Genomic DNA, 15,235 nt, shown 5'->3' on the forward strand with positions numbered 1-15,235 from the left:
TCGTGATGTGCTGAAACGAAAAAAAATTTACGCAGAAGTAAATCTAATTATGTAGCCAATCAATTGTGCTTAGTAGATTATGTTCATAAAATACAAAGTACCCTATTTATAGCGCAAAAAAAGTGGATCACGCGCAAACTTCACCTTTACTAACGCTGCGAAACTAAGAATTTCCTTCCAAGCTGTACCTTTTGTCACATAAATAACAAACCTACGTGTGATACATAACGAAGTAGCAACATTCATGGCTAAGAAAATGGTACGACGCATGATTAAAAAGGGACGGAAATTTTTGTTTTTCTTAAAGAACCTTTATTTATACCGCAACATCAACTCCCCCTCAGATACAATACACCTATGGCAGCATTTTTCCCAATTTTGGAATCACTTCTGGAGCTCACTTTTCGTTATGGTGCCCAGGCCCTTCAGCGATTCTGTTTTTATCTCATCTCAAAATAAGGACCTTCCATGGTTCTCTTTACCCTCAGGATTAGAAATAAGTCGGCGAATACGGTGGCTGAGGTAACACGACGGTTTTATTTTTTGCCAAAAAATCACGAAGAAGCATTGAGGTGTGAGCGGCAGCATTATCGTGATGCAATTTCCAAGAATTGTTTTGCCGCAATCCTGGTCGTTCTCTTCAGATTGCTTCACGCAAACAGCGAATAACTTCCATGTACTTTTCCCCACTGACAGGACGACCATGAGGCAGGAACTCATGAAGCACTATCCCGTTGCAATCGAAGAAAACAGTGAGAAGAACCTTCACATGTGATCGAACTGGAGGGTCCTGGCTCTTTATGCAGTTTCCACTGGGACAATTGGGCCTTGGTTTCGACATCATACCCGTCTAACCATGTTTCGTCATCTGTTATATCCTACTTGAGAAGCTCTGGATCGTATTCGACTTCATTCATCAATTCTTGGGATATGTGTACGCGACGTCGCTTTTGGTTGAAATTCAACAATTTCGGATAAACTTTGCTGCTACACGTTTCATGCCCACAACATCTGAAAAAATTGCTTACCATGAGCCAGAGGATATTACCACATCATCATCAACCTCTCTGATGGTGATTCGGCGATTTTCCAGACCCGTTTCCTCTACTTCTTCCACACTGTCGTCAGTAACTGATGTGCTAGGGCGCCCACGGCGGTCGTCGTCTTCAACATCTTCTCGACCTTCTTTGAAACGTTTATACGATTGGTAAACTCTTGTCTTACTCATACTGGATTCGCCAAAAGTCACATGCAACATTTCAAAGGCGGTACTGCAATTTATTCCATCTTTTAAGCATAGCTGCGCGAAATTAGCCGAGCGGTCTCAGGCGCTGCAGTCATGGACTGTGCGGCTGGTGCCGGCGGAGGTACGAGTCCTCCCTCGGTCATGGGTGTGTGTGTTTGTCCTTAGGATAATTTAGGTTAAGTAGTGTGTAAGCTTAGGGACTGATGACCTTAGCAGTTCAGTCCCATAAGGTTTCACACACATTTGAACATTTTTAAGCATAATTTATTGCAGATTCTTTGATCCATCTTTTTCAATAGTAAAAATTCACCGAGCACTGAAAACACGTAGAACTTATTCGATTGTCGACAATAAACTAAATATTCAAAACAGCTGAAAATACGAATCAGGACCTCGTGTACCAAGAAGGTAAAAAAATTTCTAAATCGGGTGTATGAAGCCAGCGAATGTTCTCGTAAGTAGTTTTTGCTCTTAGCTTGGTTGGTTATCTCAGATATTTGAAATGTGTACACATCGCTACAGCTATTGCATCTACGGCGAACAACGACACAAGTGTTGATTTTTTCTTTCTCGATTGTCTGCTTGCAGCTAGGTCAATGATACCTTGCGCTGCCAAAAATAATGTAGCAAGGAACTACAAGTTGAAGTGGCGCGCTACCCCTCCAACAGTGAGTTAACAAAAATAATCATTATATTATCTGTATCATGAAAATACCTTATTTCACCTTCTTTCTCGCGAAAAGAATGTGAAGGCAACATTAGAGATAGTCGAGCTCACACCGAGGCTTGCCGACAATCGAAAACATGAGCGGAAAAACAGGCTAAACTTCAAATGTAAAGGTTTAGAGATAAGTGTTGTCACCTGTTGCTGGGTACGGAAACTATCAAAATTGACATTGGTGTCAACCGTAAGTGATATTTAGGGGTGAGACCAAAGTCAGTTTTGTGAGCCCGTACCCAGCAGCAGGTGGCAACACGTATTTCTAAGCTTTTGCATTTGAAGGATAGCCCGTTTTTCCGCGCATGTCTTCAATCGTTCTTCCCCCGAAACATTCGCGACTGGAACAAGAAAAGGCGAAAATGACAGCAGTAAACAAAATACCCGCCGCCACACACCGAAAAGTGGATTGCAGAGTATAGCTGTGGGTGTAGATCTAGACTCCAGATTTCTTTTGAAAAAGCAAAATTTCTGAAAAAAACTTCAACGTTCTCCCTTGATACTCGAAGAAAAAAACGTTAAAGATAGGAAAAGTTGAAGGCTGCAAATATCACGGGGATATGCTCGTGATTACCACTAATGACAAGAACTCCAGAACTGAGAGCAATCGGGAGATCCTCCACAAGATAATGGGCCAAAACATTGTGAATGGGCAATATATGCTACGAGGACGGGAAAAACTGCACCAAAAAATTAACGATTAATCGAGCCAGTTATTAAATAGGCTAAATTTTTACGGACGTCTCGGATGGATGAGAGAAGGCTAACAAAACGAAACTGTGATACACTTGAGAGCAAACCTAAAGTTTGCGACAGATGGTTCATGGAGGTGAGAAAGGATCCTGAACGGGATGAATTAAATCGAGATGACATCTCACAATCAGACCGGACAAAGTATACAGGGTGTTACAAAAAGGTACGGCCAAACTTTCAGGAAACATTCCTCACACACAAATGAAGAAAAGATGTTATGTGGACATGTGTCCGGAAACGCTTAATTTCCATGTTAGAACTCATTTTAGTTTCGTCAGTATGTTCTTCCACCTACGCTCAATGGAACACGTTATCATGATTTCATACGGGATACTCTACCTGTGCTGCTAGAACATGTGCCTTTACAAGTACGACACAACATGTGGTTCATGCACGATGGAGATCCTGCACATTTCAGTCGAAGTGTTCGTACGCTTCTCAACAACACATTCGGTGACCGATGGATTGGTAGAGGCGGGCCAATTCCATGGCCTCCACGCTCTCCTGACCTCAACCATCTTGACTTTCATTTATGGGGGCATTTGAAATCTATTGTCTACGCAACCCCGGTACCAAATGTAGAGACTCTTCGTGCTCGTATTGTGGACGGCTGTGATACAATACGCCATTCTCCAGGGCTGCATCAGCCCATCAGGGATTCCATGCGACGGAGGGTGGATGCATGTATCCTCGCTAACGGAGGACATTTTGAACATTTCCTGTAACAAAGTGTTTGAAGTCACGCTGGTAAGTTCTGTTGCTGTGTGTTTCCATTCCATGATTAATGTGATTTGAAGAGAAGTAATAAAATGAGCTCTAACATGGAAAGTAAGCGTTTCCGGACACATGTCCACATAACATATTTTCTTTCTTTGTGTGTGAGGAATGTTTCCTGAAAGTTTGGCCGTACCTTTTTGTAACACCCTGTATATCAGTAATCGTCAGCTTTCAGAAACAGGGGATGGACAGATCAAAGGAGGCAGCCTCCCAGAGAAAGAATGCAAAGATTTTGCACTGCAAATGATACTGTCAGAAACAGGTACTTGCCACATAATGTGATACGTAATGGCTGTTATCGAATAAAAAATAACGTTAACTAGAGTTTTGCTCGCGGTTTCATCCGCATACGCATGTATCGCGTACATATAACCTATATTTGTGCAAATGTTTCATTATATTTGTATGTGGAATGTAGTCGATTTAAATCAGGTGGTGCTGAGGAAATGAGACCGTGAAGTAGTAGATGCGTTTTGTATTTGGGCAGTAAAATAACTGATGACGGCCGAAGTAGAGGGGATATAAAATGTAGACTAGCAATGGCAAGAAAAGTGTTTCTGAAGAAGAGGAGTTTGTTAACATCGAGTATAGATTTAAGTGTCAGGAAGCCGTTTCTGAAAGTATTTGTATGGAGTGTAGCCATGTATGGAAGTGAAACATGGACGATAAACGGTTTGGAGAAGAAGAGAATAGAAGCTCTTGAAGTGTGGTGCTACAAAAGAATGCTGAAGATTAGATGGGTAGATCAAGTAACTAATGAGGAGGTACTGAACAGAACTGGTGATCAAAGAAATTTGTGACACAATCTGACTAGAAGAAGGAAGGAATCGGTTGATAGTACGCGTTCTGAGACATAAAGGAATCACTAGTTAAATATTGGAGGGAAGTGAGTGGAAGTAAAAATCGTAGAGGGAGACCAAGAGATGAATAAAGTAAGCAGATTCAGAAGGATGTAAGTTGCAGTAATTACTCGGAGATGAAGAAGCTTGCACAGGATAGAGTAGCATTGAGAGCCGCATCAAACCAGCCTTCGGACTGAAGACCACAACAACATCTGCAGCGAAGTTCGTCTCACAGTTTGAAACGTCCCCTCTGGAAATTTATAAATTACTGTTCTGGTAAACCTCTTACGTTATTTGATTTTCAAACAGCTGAGCAAAACTGAAAGTGCTCAGACACTTCTCTCTTTACTTATTCTGATCACCAATAAAATGACACACAATACTTTCAGCGCAACGCAACCTGACTTTCAGTAATCCCTATACCTTTCATGAATCACTTACCTCACAAAAATCTTCGTTACTCGAACTACTGCAATACAGCGAGCGCCAATACTGCCAACTAAATAAAAGATTCTAACTACTGAAGGCACTAACTACTGATAGGCGTAGTTAGCAAATGAAAGATTTTGGTAAGTAATAAACAATGTATTTACCTTAATAGTGTTCAAAACTCATAATATATATATATCAGTCCCACAAATTTCCTTTTTCTGACGGACACACGTCCAGACCGTCCGCTATCAAAATTCTGCCATCTCTCTCCCCACATCCACCACTGCTGGCGGCTCACCTCCAACTGCCCAACACTTCAATAGCAAATATTCCAACAATGCCAACCAGCCACAGACTGCACACAGCACAGCCCGCGATTTTCATACAGAGCGCTTCGTGGCGTTACCAACATAAAAACCTAAACAGTCTAATTACAAGTTTCATTTCTTGGGAATGGTTTCCATTTTTTTTTCCTTTCCATGGAATATGAAATACTTATGGTTCGTTTGAAGCATGTTCACAGCAATATGATATTGTCGTTTCGAGAAAAAAGACTCGCTGGCAACTGTCTGGTTGTCTTCTGTTTTAGATCATGCGACTCTGGGGAGAACATTAAACGTATCTCTAGTACTTAACCTTGCTGCATGATCTTTGGCTCAAAAATACGCTGAGAAAGTTATTGACTCACTGCAATGCGTATTCCTACGAACTGGTTGACGCACTGAAACAAAATACGCAAATACGAAGCGACAGATTACCCTTCATTCTTTTAAACTTTAAAGTATTCAGAGTTAACTACATACAGGAAAGAAATACCAAGAGACAGCTGTCGAGCATTTTTACATGTCAGCCCTTATGCAAATAATTGGACAAATAGTGAGTCACGTATGTAGAAAAGTTTGTTGAAGTATCTCCAGACGTTCCTGAGTTATGCGTGTATGTCATCCCCTTTTCACTGCAACCCCGACCCCTGTGAGTGGAATGTGGTTCTTACTCCGACAGAACTTCTTCCCAGATTTTAAGTAATACAAGGTGTGCGGGAAAAGAAATGAGATGACAATACAGCGAGCGATCTGGTAACGCTGTGTTATTCTACTTGGCTAGACCGATGTGTTCATCCCCTCCAGATGCTCATTCCGAGTTTCAAATTCAAATGGCTCTGAGCACTATGGGACTTGACATCTGAGGTCATCAGTCCCTTAGAACTTAAACCTAACTAACCTAAAGACATCACACACATCCATGCCCGAGGCAGGATTCGAACCTGCGACCGTAGCGCTCGCGCGGTACCAGACTGTAGCGCCTAGAACCGCTCGGCCACTAAGGCTGGCTCCGAGTTTCATTTCTGTACAGCAGTCAGTATTTTTGGGAGCCCCATCAGTGAAGTTGTGTGTTACTAAGATAGAACAGCGACATTTAGAGCAACGTTATGCAATCAAAATTAGTGTTAAACTCGAGGAATCCACGAATGTGATCTTCGCAAAATTGAAGCAGGCCTACGGGGAGCACAAGTTTTTCGCTGGAACAAATAATTTTTGTAAGACTGAGAGATCACGTGAAGATGGACTTCGCTCAGGGTGACCTTCAGCTCCAGAAACAGGCGAAAACGTCGAATGTGTGCCCCCTCTTGCGAGATCAGGCCGACGTTTTAACAATAGGGACGATGGATGAGCTGTTAAACATATTCACCGTACATCAAATTTCGACCGAAGTTTTACATATGCGAAAGGTCCGTGCCGAAATGGTTCCGTAAAACCTCATAACTGAGCATAAGGACAACCGAAGAAGCATGTGTGTTGATCTTCTTAAGAGGACTGCCAATGACCACGAATGGTTTAGTCATGTGACCGCAGGTGATGAATCTTGTATTTTTAAGCACGATCCTGACAGAAAATGGCAGTGGGCATAATGAGACACCTCCTCGACGGGAAAAAAACTCTAATGAACAAATCAAAAATGAAAACAATGTTGTGCTGCTTTTTTGACAGGATGAACTGCCCACCAAGTGTTTTACAAAGATGTCCCTGGAAGTCTCGGGAAAAGGGTGAATCGAGTGAGAGCGGACATTGCAAACAAGTAGATGCTTCATCCTGACAGCACTTCATGTAACACGGCGACTTCCATCACGGATTTTCTGACCTCAAAATGGATTCGTGGTGTTTCTCAGCCCTCCTGTTCACCTGATTTGAATCCTCGTCACTTTTTTCTTCTCCTGGAATTGAAGAACGTCTTAAAAAGACGTCGTTTTGGGACTCTGGAGAACATTCAAAAGAACATTACTGACACGTTAAAGGCCCTACCAGTTGAAGCCTTTCAACGCTGCTACCAACACTGGTGTAATGCTGCCGAAGGGAAATTCTTTGAAGGGCGTAATGGTACTTGAATTACGTAACCATTACGGCACGTCACCTGAACCTCTCGATACCATATAATATTCTACTGTTTTTCTGTAAAGTAGTTGACATATTTCTGAGACAACATTCAGATTTGATTTCATTAATGTAGAGGTACTTTGATACATCGATATGTTTGAATTGCAATGACATTATTCTTATGTATATTCTTTCTTTTGTCACTATGATCTTTGACGTAACTCTTGATTTTTGGGCGCATAAGCGATTATTAGTTAGTTTTGTTAGAGAGTCGGACCTTGAAAAAGCCAAGTCTTGGACGTCATGTTGGAAAGACGCATATTGTAGTTAGCTTATAAAGTGAGAGGAAGAGGTTTTCAAGTATGTTTTGTATTGTGAAGTGATGTTTTGTGTGTTACGTGATATTGCAACAAAAGCAATAAAAAGGAAATGTAACTTAAATTCGGAGTGCTGATTTTTTTTTTTGCATCACCATTGTGCTAACTTTGAAAGATTTAATTTTGAAGAATGGTTTGTGAAGCGCATCTACAAAACTTTTGAATACAGCAGAATGAAACCTAGGCCTCTTTGCATCCGAGCTTGGAATCATCACCACCTAGATTTTCGACGATTGTGCCATGATTTTACAACGAGACCAGCGTGGGAAACACGAAAAGATGAGTGCCTAGTTTATTCATTATTACATGAAATGACTTTATTAACTGTATTCTAATGACACCTGCCACATAATGACTTTGTTGTTGCCCGAAAATGCAGTATTTAGCAGTGTGAGTAACACCACAATCATTATTAAATTTTGACCTTTGTTGTGGTAGGGTTGTTAGAAGGGGACATCATCGTTGTTTAAAAAATATGAAAACTTTGGTAGATAAAAAATTAATCTCATTACTTTTCTCACACATCTTGTATGTGTATCAAGTTTGGACGAAATAGATGAGTGGTTTAGGAGATCAGATTTTTTTGGCGTATAGACGACAGATAATCCGCAAAAGCTGTAACCAAGGTGTGGTGTGTAGCCGACACTGACTGTCAAGTCATCCTCCCTTTCTTGGTACGGCAGAGTATTTCAACCTCGCGACTCTTGCGAGAAGCGCAGCTGTGGCGCGACAGTGGCGCCGCGAGCGGCGGCCGTGTGCAGCACAGGAGGCGGAGTGCGGTCCCGCTCAGTGTTCGGTGCGCGCTGGCCGGAGCGTGTGGTGCGAGGCTATGGCTCCCGCGGGCGACTGCTCCAGCCCGCTGCTGCAGGAGCCGGGCGCGGCCGCGGAAGCGGGCGACCGGCACGCCATCAAGTGTGTGCTCGTGGGCGACGGCGCCGTGGGCAAGACCGCGCTCGTCGTCAGCTACTCCACCAACGGCTTCCCCAGCCGATACGTGCCCACCGCCTACGACACCTTCACAGGTGCGTCCACCTCATCAGTACATACATTTACCATCTTAGAGTTCCAAGGTTCGAAACCTGACTACTAACAGGGAATTTTTATTCTGGTAACGTCACTTTTCACCAATACCCATCATCTTAGAGATTCCCGATGCTCGCGCAATTTGTCTGCTACTGATGTGCGGATTAGCCGCGACAAACCTACTTGGGCATCATCATTTGTTGCAGGTCGTGGTTGACGTTTCACATGTGGCTGAACACTTCCTGTTTCCTTAAATAAAGTAACTATCTGACGAACGGTCCGGACACTTGGATGACGTCGTCCAGGATACCGAGCAGCATACATAGCACACGCTCGTTGGACATTTTGATCACAATAGCCACACATCAACACGATATCGACCTTTTCCGCAATTGGTAAACGGTCCATTTTAACACGGGTAATGTATCACGAAGCAAATATCGTCCGCACTGGCGGAATGTTACATGACAGCTCGTACTTCCACGTTTGTGACTATTATAGCGCCATCTATCACAAAGCGAAAAAAGCGGTCCAACTAAAACATTCATATTTCTTTACGTACTATACGAATATGTAATAAAAAATGGGGGTTCCCATTTTAAAAAAATGCAGTTGATATCCGTTTGACCTATGGCAGCGCCATCTAGCGGGCCAACCCTAGCGCTATCTGGTCTCCCCGTTCAAGCTACACTAGTTTGTAGTTTTTTCGTTTGACGCTTATTTCGTGAGATATTTGTCCCGGTCACGATCAATGGACCATCCTGTATATATACCACTCTGCACCACATTTCGAATAGTTTACGGTAGTCAAGTATCCCCAATCTACGTTTACTGTTTGTATCAGTTCTCACGCGTTTCGCAGATAAAACTCGACTTATGAAAGGCCCACAAGCATGATTTCAGCGTTACAGTGCTTCAATTTTCCATCTGCCAGTCGAGCGTAAAACAGTTTTTCTTCTAAATTTATTGACTTCGTGACGTGCCCATATAGCCATCCCAAGAGTGGAATTTCATTTACGACGATACGTAAGCACAATACCCAGTGGGCGAGCAGAGAAGAACTCCGATTCGGCCGGGAATCGAACCGGGGCTCTTTCGGTTAGAAACCCACCGTGCTGAACACGCAGCGGCCGAGACAGACTAAAACAGTTTTCTAACACGCAAACTGCATTTTGAAAAAAATGGTTCAAATGGCTCTGAGCACTATGGGACTTAACTGCTGAGGTCATCAGTCCTTCAGAACTTAGAACTACTTAAACCTAACTAACCTAAGGACATCACGCACATCCATGCCCGAGGCAGGATTCGAACCTGCGATCGTAGCGGTCACGCGGTTCCAGACTGTAGCGCCTAGAACCGCTCGGCCACCCCGGCCGGCTGCATTTTGATTTAAGTTTGTAATTTATATACACTACTGGCCATTAAGGTTCCGTTTTATAGCATCATGATGGTTGCATGCGTGTTTGGCGACATCGCAGTGAACGCACTTTGGAAGCGTGTATTCGTCATCGCCATACTGGCATATCACCCGGCGTGATGGTATAGGGTGCCACTGTTTACACGTCTCGGTCACCTCTTGTCCGCATTGACGGAACTTTGAACAGTGGACGTTACATTTCAGATGTGTTACGACCAGTGGCTCTACCCTTCATTCCATCCCTGCGAAATCCTACATTTCAGCAGGATAAAGCACGACCGCATGTTGCAGATCCTGTACGGGCCTTTCTGGATACAGAAAATGTTCGACTGCTGTCCTGGCCAGCACATTCTCCAGATCTCTCACCAATTGAAAACGTCTGGTCAATAGTGGCCGAATCCGCCCCGGTAGCTGAGTGGTCAGCGTGACAGACTGTCAATCCTAAGGGCCCGGGTTCGATTCCCGGCTGGGTCGGAGATTTTCTCCGCTCTGGGACTGGGTGTTGTGTTGTCCTAATCATATCATTTCATCCCCATCGACGCGCAGGTCGTCGCCGAAGTGGCGTCAAATCGAAAGACCTGCACCAGGCGAACGGTCTACCCGACGGGAGGCCCTAGCCACACGACATTTCCATTTCCAATGGTGGCCGAGCAACTGGCTCGTCACAATACGCCAGTCACTACTCTTGATGAACTGTGGTATCGTGTTGAAGCTGCATGGGCAGCTGTACCCAAGCTCTGTTTGACTCAATGCCCGGGTGTATCAAGGCCGTTATTACGGCCAGAGGTGGTTGTTCTGGGTACTGATTTCTCAGGATCTATCCACCCAAATTGCGTGAAAATGCAATCACATGTCTGTTCTAGTAAAATATATTTCTCCAATGAATACCCGTTTATCATCCGCGTTTCTTCTTGGTGTAGCAATTTTAATGGCCAGTAGTGTACATCATTACACAAGTCACAGCACATACAGTCAGTACCATTGTTTATTTATTCGGCGACATATTTCGAAGGTTTCAAACTCCTCCCCCTCCCCCTTCCCGTCACTCTCATCGTCAAGAGCACAATCTTATGCTACTGGGGTGTGGGCAAAAAGGGCTTAAAGGTCAACAATACTTCCTTGATTAACGAGAGTGTTCCCATGAAATGGGAATAAGAAAGTATTGTGGAACAGAGGAAGAAAATTTTTGATTCTTCACTTAGGCATGTACACTCCGTAAACCACACTAAAGTATCTGATGGAGGGAACCTCTGGTCCTATTTTCATTTCCCTTCGTTTCCTGTATCACTCATGAATGTCGGTAAGCCTCCGTAAGGCCGGATTTCCACGTACAACTGAAAGGACGCCACAGAAAGGCGTTTGACGACTGACACGGCAATTGCACCGTCTGCTACTATTTCCACATGCCCCCGTCAAAATTTTAGTTGCACGGTTTTTAATACGGCGTAAACTGAGATTATTCGGACAGACGTTGGTGTTGTCATTTGGGTTACAGCATTAGAACTGAGTCAAGAGGCCATTAAGAAGGAGAGAAAGCATTAATGACGGATTTGAGTTTAGCACAGAAATAACACAGGGGCATCAAAATACTCATAAACTAAATAGCACTCACGAATGAAAATCGATCCTTGAATTACTTTCAGATAATAAAAGTAAATCTGGAATCTTGTTGAGCTGCATATTGAGCTGTATTAAAAAATCCGATACCGCACTCACATTAGAGATACAGTCCTAGCTCAAGGGAAACTACAATTGACACTTCGATATTTGACACCTGGCGATTGCCTGTCATCTCTGCAGTACTTATACCACGTCCTCAAAACTAAAATTTCAACTGTGTTGTGTGATTTGGTGGATGCTATTGACAGTGCTCTGAAAACTCATTTGGAAGCTAATATTTTCAGACCTGCACCCGACGTTAGTTAAATTTTGCTTAGTAACATTACTCTATGCCGAAATGTAGAGTTCGTGCAAGACACTATAATATAGTTGATTTCCTTCAATAGAAGCTACACTCAGCCCGAGATTATACTACCATCAGAAACCTTCCGAGTTCCTATCTCAAATCCACTCAACAAGTATTCAAGAGCTCTGAAGCTACCAGAACTAGAACCTGAATATACTGCATTAATTTTCAGCTTTTGTAGAATTAAGCGAGCTGCTGTGAAGCTACAGATCACCATTCATTAATTATTAAGTAACACCTGCTTACTCAGACACACATCTTATCCATGCATCATATAATAGCTGCATCACATACTTCCACCACATAAATTAACAATTATGTTCTCCCATGAACACTGTCGTTCGTGGGGAGGCTTGCGTGCCCCAGCGATAGAGATAGCCGTACGCAACCATAACGGACGGGTATCTGTTGAGAGGCCAGACAAACGTGTGGTTCCTGAAGAGGGGCAGCAGCCTTTTCAGTAGTTGCAGTGGCAACAGTCTGGATGATTGACTGATCTGACTTTGTAACATTAACCAAAACGACCTTGCTGGGCTGGTACTGCGAACGGCTGAAAGCAAGGGGAAACTAAAGCCGTAATTTTTGCGGGGGCATGCAGCTTTACTGTATGGTTAAATGATGATGGCGTCCTCTTGGGTAAAATATTCCGGAGGTAAAATAGTCCCCCATTCGGATCTCCGGGCGGGGACTACTCAAGAGGACGTCGTTATCAGGAAAAAGAAAACTGGCGTTCTACGAATCGGGACGTGGAATGTCAGATCCCTTAATCGGGCAGGTAGGTTAGAAAATTTAAAAAGGGAAATGGATAGGTTAAAGCTAGATATAGTGGGAATTAGTGAAGTTCGGTGGTAGGACGAACAAGATTTCTGGTCAGGTGAATACAGGCTTAAAAATACAAAATCAAATAGGGGTAATACAGGAGTAGATTTAATAATGGATAAAAAATAGGAACGCGGTAAGCTACTACGAAGAGCATAGTCAACGCATTATTGTGTGCAAGATAGACACGAAACCCACGTCTACTACAGTAGCACAAGTTTATATGCCAACTAGCTCCGCAAATGGCGAAGAGATTGAAGAAATGTATGATGAGATAAAAGAAATTATTCAGGTAGTGAAGGGAGACGAAATTTTAATAGTCATGGGGGACTGGAATTCGATAGTAGGAAAAGGAAGAGAAGGAAAAGTAGTAGGTGAATATGGAATGAGGGTAAGGAATGAAAGAGGAAGCCACCTGGTAGAATTTTCCACAGAGCATAACTTAATCATAGCTAACACTTGGTTTAAGAAACATGAAAGAAGTTTGTATACCTGGAAGAGGCCTGGAGACACTGGAAGGTTTCAGGCAGATTATTTAATGGTAAGACAGAAATTTTGCAATCAGCTTTTAAATTGTAAGACATTTCCAGGCGCAGATGTGGACTCTGATGACAATCTATTGGTCATGAACTGTAGATTAAAATTGAAGAAACTGCAAAAAGGTGGGAATGTAAGGAGATGGGACCTGGATAAACTGAAAGAACCATAGCTTGTAGATAACTTCAGAGGAAGCATTAGGGAACGATCGACAGGGACAAGGAAACGGAATACAGTAGAAGAACGATTGGTAGCCTGAAGAGATGAAATACTGAAGGCAACAGCGGATCAAGTATATTTTAAGACAATGGCTAGTAGAAATCCTTGGGTAAAACAAGAGATATTGAATTTAATTGATGAAAGGAGAAAATATAAAAATGCGGTAAATGAAGAGGGCGATAAGGAATACAAACGTCTCAACAATGAGATCGGCAGGCCAGCGACAAGCCAGAAGCAAGAGGGTTGCCATGGGCCACCGCCTCCGCCAGACATTCATGGTCTGAAGATGATCTGATAAAAAGATCGGAACCGGTCACCATATTAAATAACTTATGCGATCAAGACTGCTTCCAGTTTATTAATGAAATTATACTTTAGCGCTTCAACGGAAATGGATTCAGAAGCTACACAGGTCGTCGACGGAAGCTCGTCCAGCGTGGTGGGGTGATTCCGGTATACAGTGTCTCTCAATGTGCCCCCCCCCCCCCCAAAAAAAAATGGTCTCAAGGAGTCAGATCGGGCTAGAATGGATGCCAATCCATCCCTGCTCCAATTTGGAGGAATCCAAAGCAGTGACTCTGATCCCGAAGTTTTAATCAAGAAAGCGAAACTGTGTTCGGTGTGATGCGGTCTGGCCCCATCTTGCATGAACCACTCAGTTTCTGTTCGATCCTCCAGTGCGTGGCGACAGATTGTTCCATAATTCAAGGTAACGTTCACTGGTGATGCTTTCTCGCATGAAAAAAGACAAATAATGCCTCTGTTGCATACCGCATGCCGAACAGTAGCTTTTGGGAGAAAACAGGGGATTCGCTTCACACAAGTGGATTTTGACTGAAGACATGTGCAGGTTCTGTCTAGTATTTTTTTGCATGCTGAAACATTTGAAACCAGTGTCTGCCTCAGTTCGTCGGACGGGTTTCCTTGGACTTAGCTGAATAATTCCAGAAAGCGTGGCGACATTTCCACGAGTAGCTACAGTTTGCCTGCAGCCAACACTCACCGCTAGATCATCAGCAGCGGTGCCTGTCCGCTGAAATTTGGCGAAGAGCTTGCGGATGGTTTTCGCGTCGGGGCCTTTTGGAACATTAAATCGTGTTTTAAAACTGCGCCTTGCTGCCGTAGGTCTGTTCTATAACCTGTGGTATCCCTCTACCAGAAAAACAAAAAAATGGTTCAAATGGCTCTGAGCACTATGGGACTTAACATCTATGGTCATCAGTCCCCTGGAACTTAGAACTACTTAAACCTAACCAACCTACGGACATCACACAACACCCAGTCATCACGAGGCAGAGAAAATCCCTGACCCCGCCGGGAATCGAACCCGGGACAGAAAAACACCTTCTTCAATGGAATACGTGATTTCAACCTCTTCCTTAGCTGCGCTAACCTTCACTCGCATTTCAGTAGGCCAATGTGGCGTCGAATGTGATAAGACCTGCACCAAGGCGGCCGGACCTGAGCCGTAAGGGGCCACCCGGCCAATGACGCCAAACGCTCATTTCATTTCATCGCCGTGAACTGCGGCGTACTATTTATAGGCATTTCATATTGTGTTTACAGCGCCATCTGTTAGCAGACTTTAAAAATAATTCCAAATTTCTGTATAAAATTCTTATAACTCTCACAATAAACATATCGCTTGCACGATTCGTCTATCGATTTTGATTTTCGAGACATTTAATTTTGAAATCAGGGACTCTTATGGTGGGCACCCTGTGCGCATCTTTCACC

The 15,235-nt window shown here is 43.4% G+C and overlaps 1 protein-coding gene across 1 annotated transcript in view; it reads left to right on the plus strand.

Annotated features, from left to right (window-relative positions):
• Positions 1-8,346: 8,346 nt before the first annotated feature.
• The window catches only part of LOC124712364 (cell division control protein 42 homolog), a 255,294-nt gene continuing 248,405 nt past the window's right edge, over positions 8,347-15,235 (plus strand). Inside the window, exon 1 of the mRNA XM_047242659.1 lies at positions 8,347-8,539. Coding sequence (XP_047098615.1) covers positions 8,347-8,539 — 193 coding nt within the window. The remainder of the gene's footprint in view (positions 8,540-15,235) is intronic.

This window comes from Schistocerca piceifrons, chromosome 8 (assembly GCF_021461385.2).
Source record: "Schistocerca piceifrons isolate TAMUIC-IGC-003096 chromosome 8, iqSchPice1.1, whole genome shotgun sequence".
Classification (NCBI taxonomy): Eukaryota; Metazoa; Arthropoda; class Insecta; order Orthoptera; family Acrididae; genus Schistocerca; species Schistocerca piceifrons.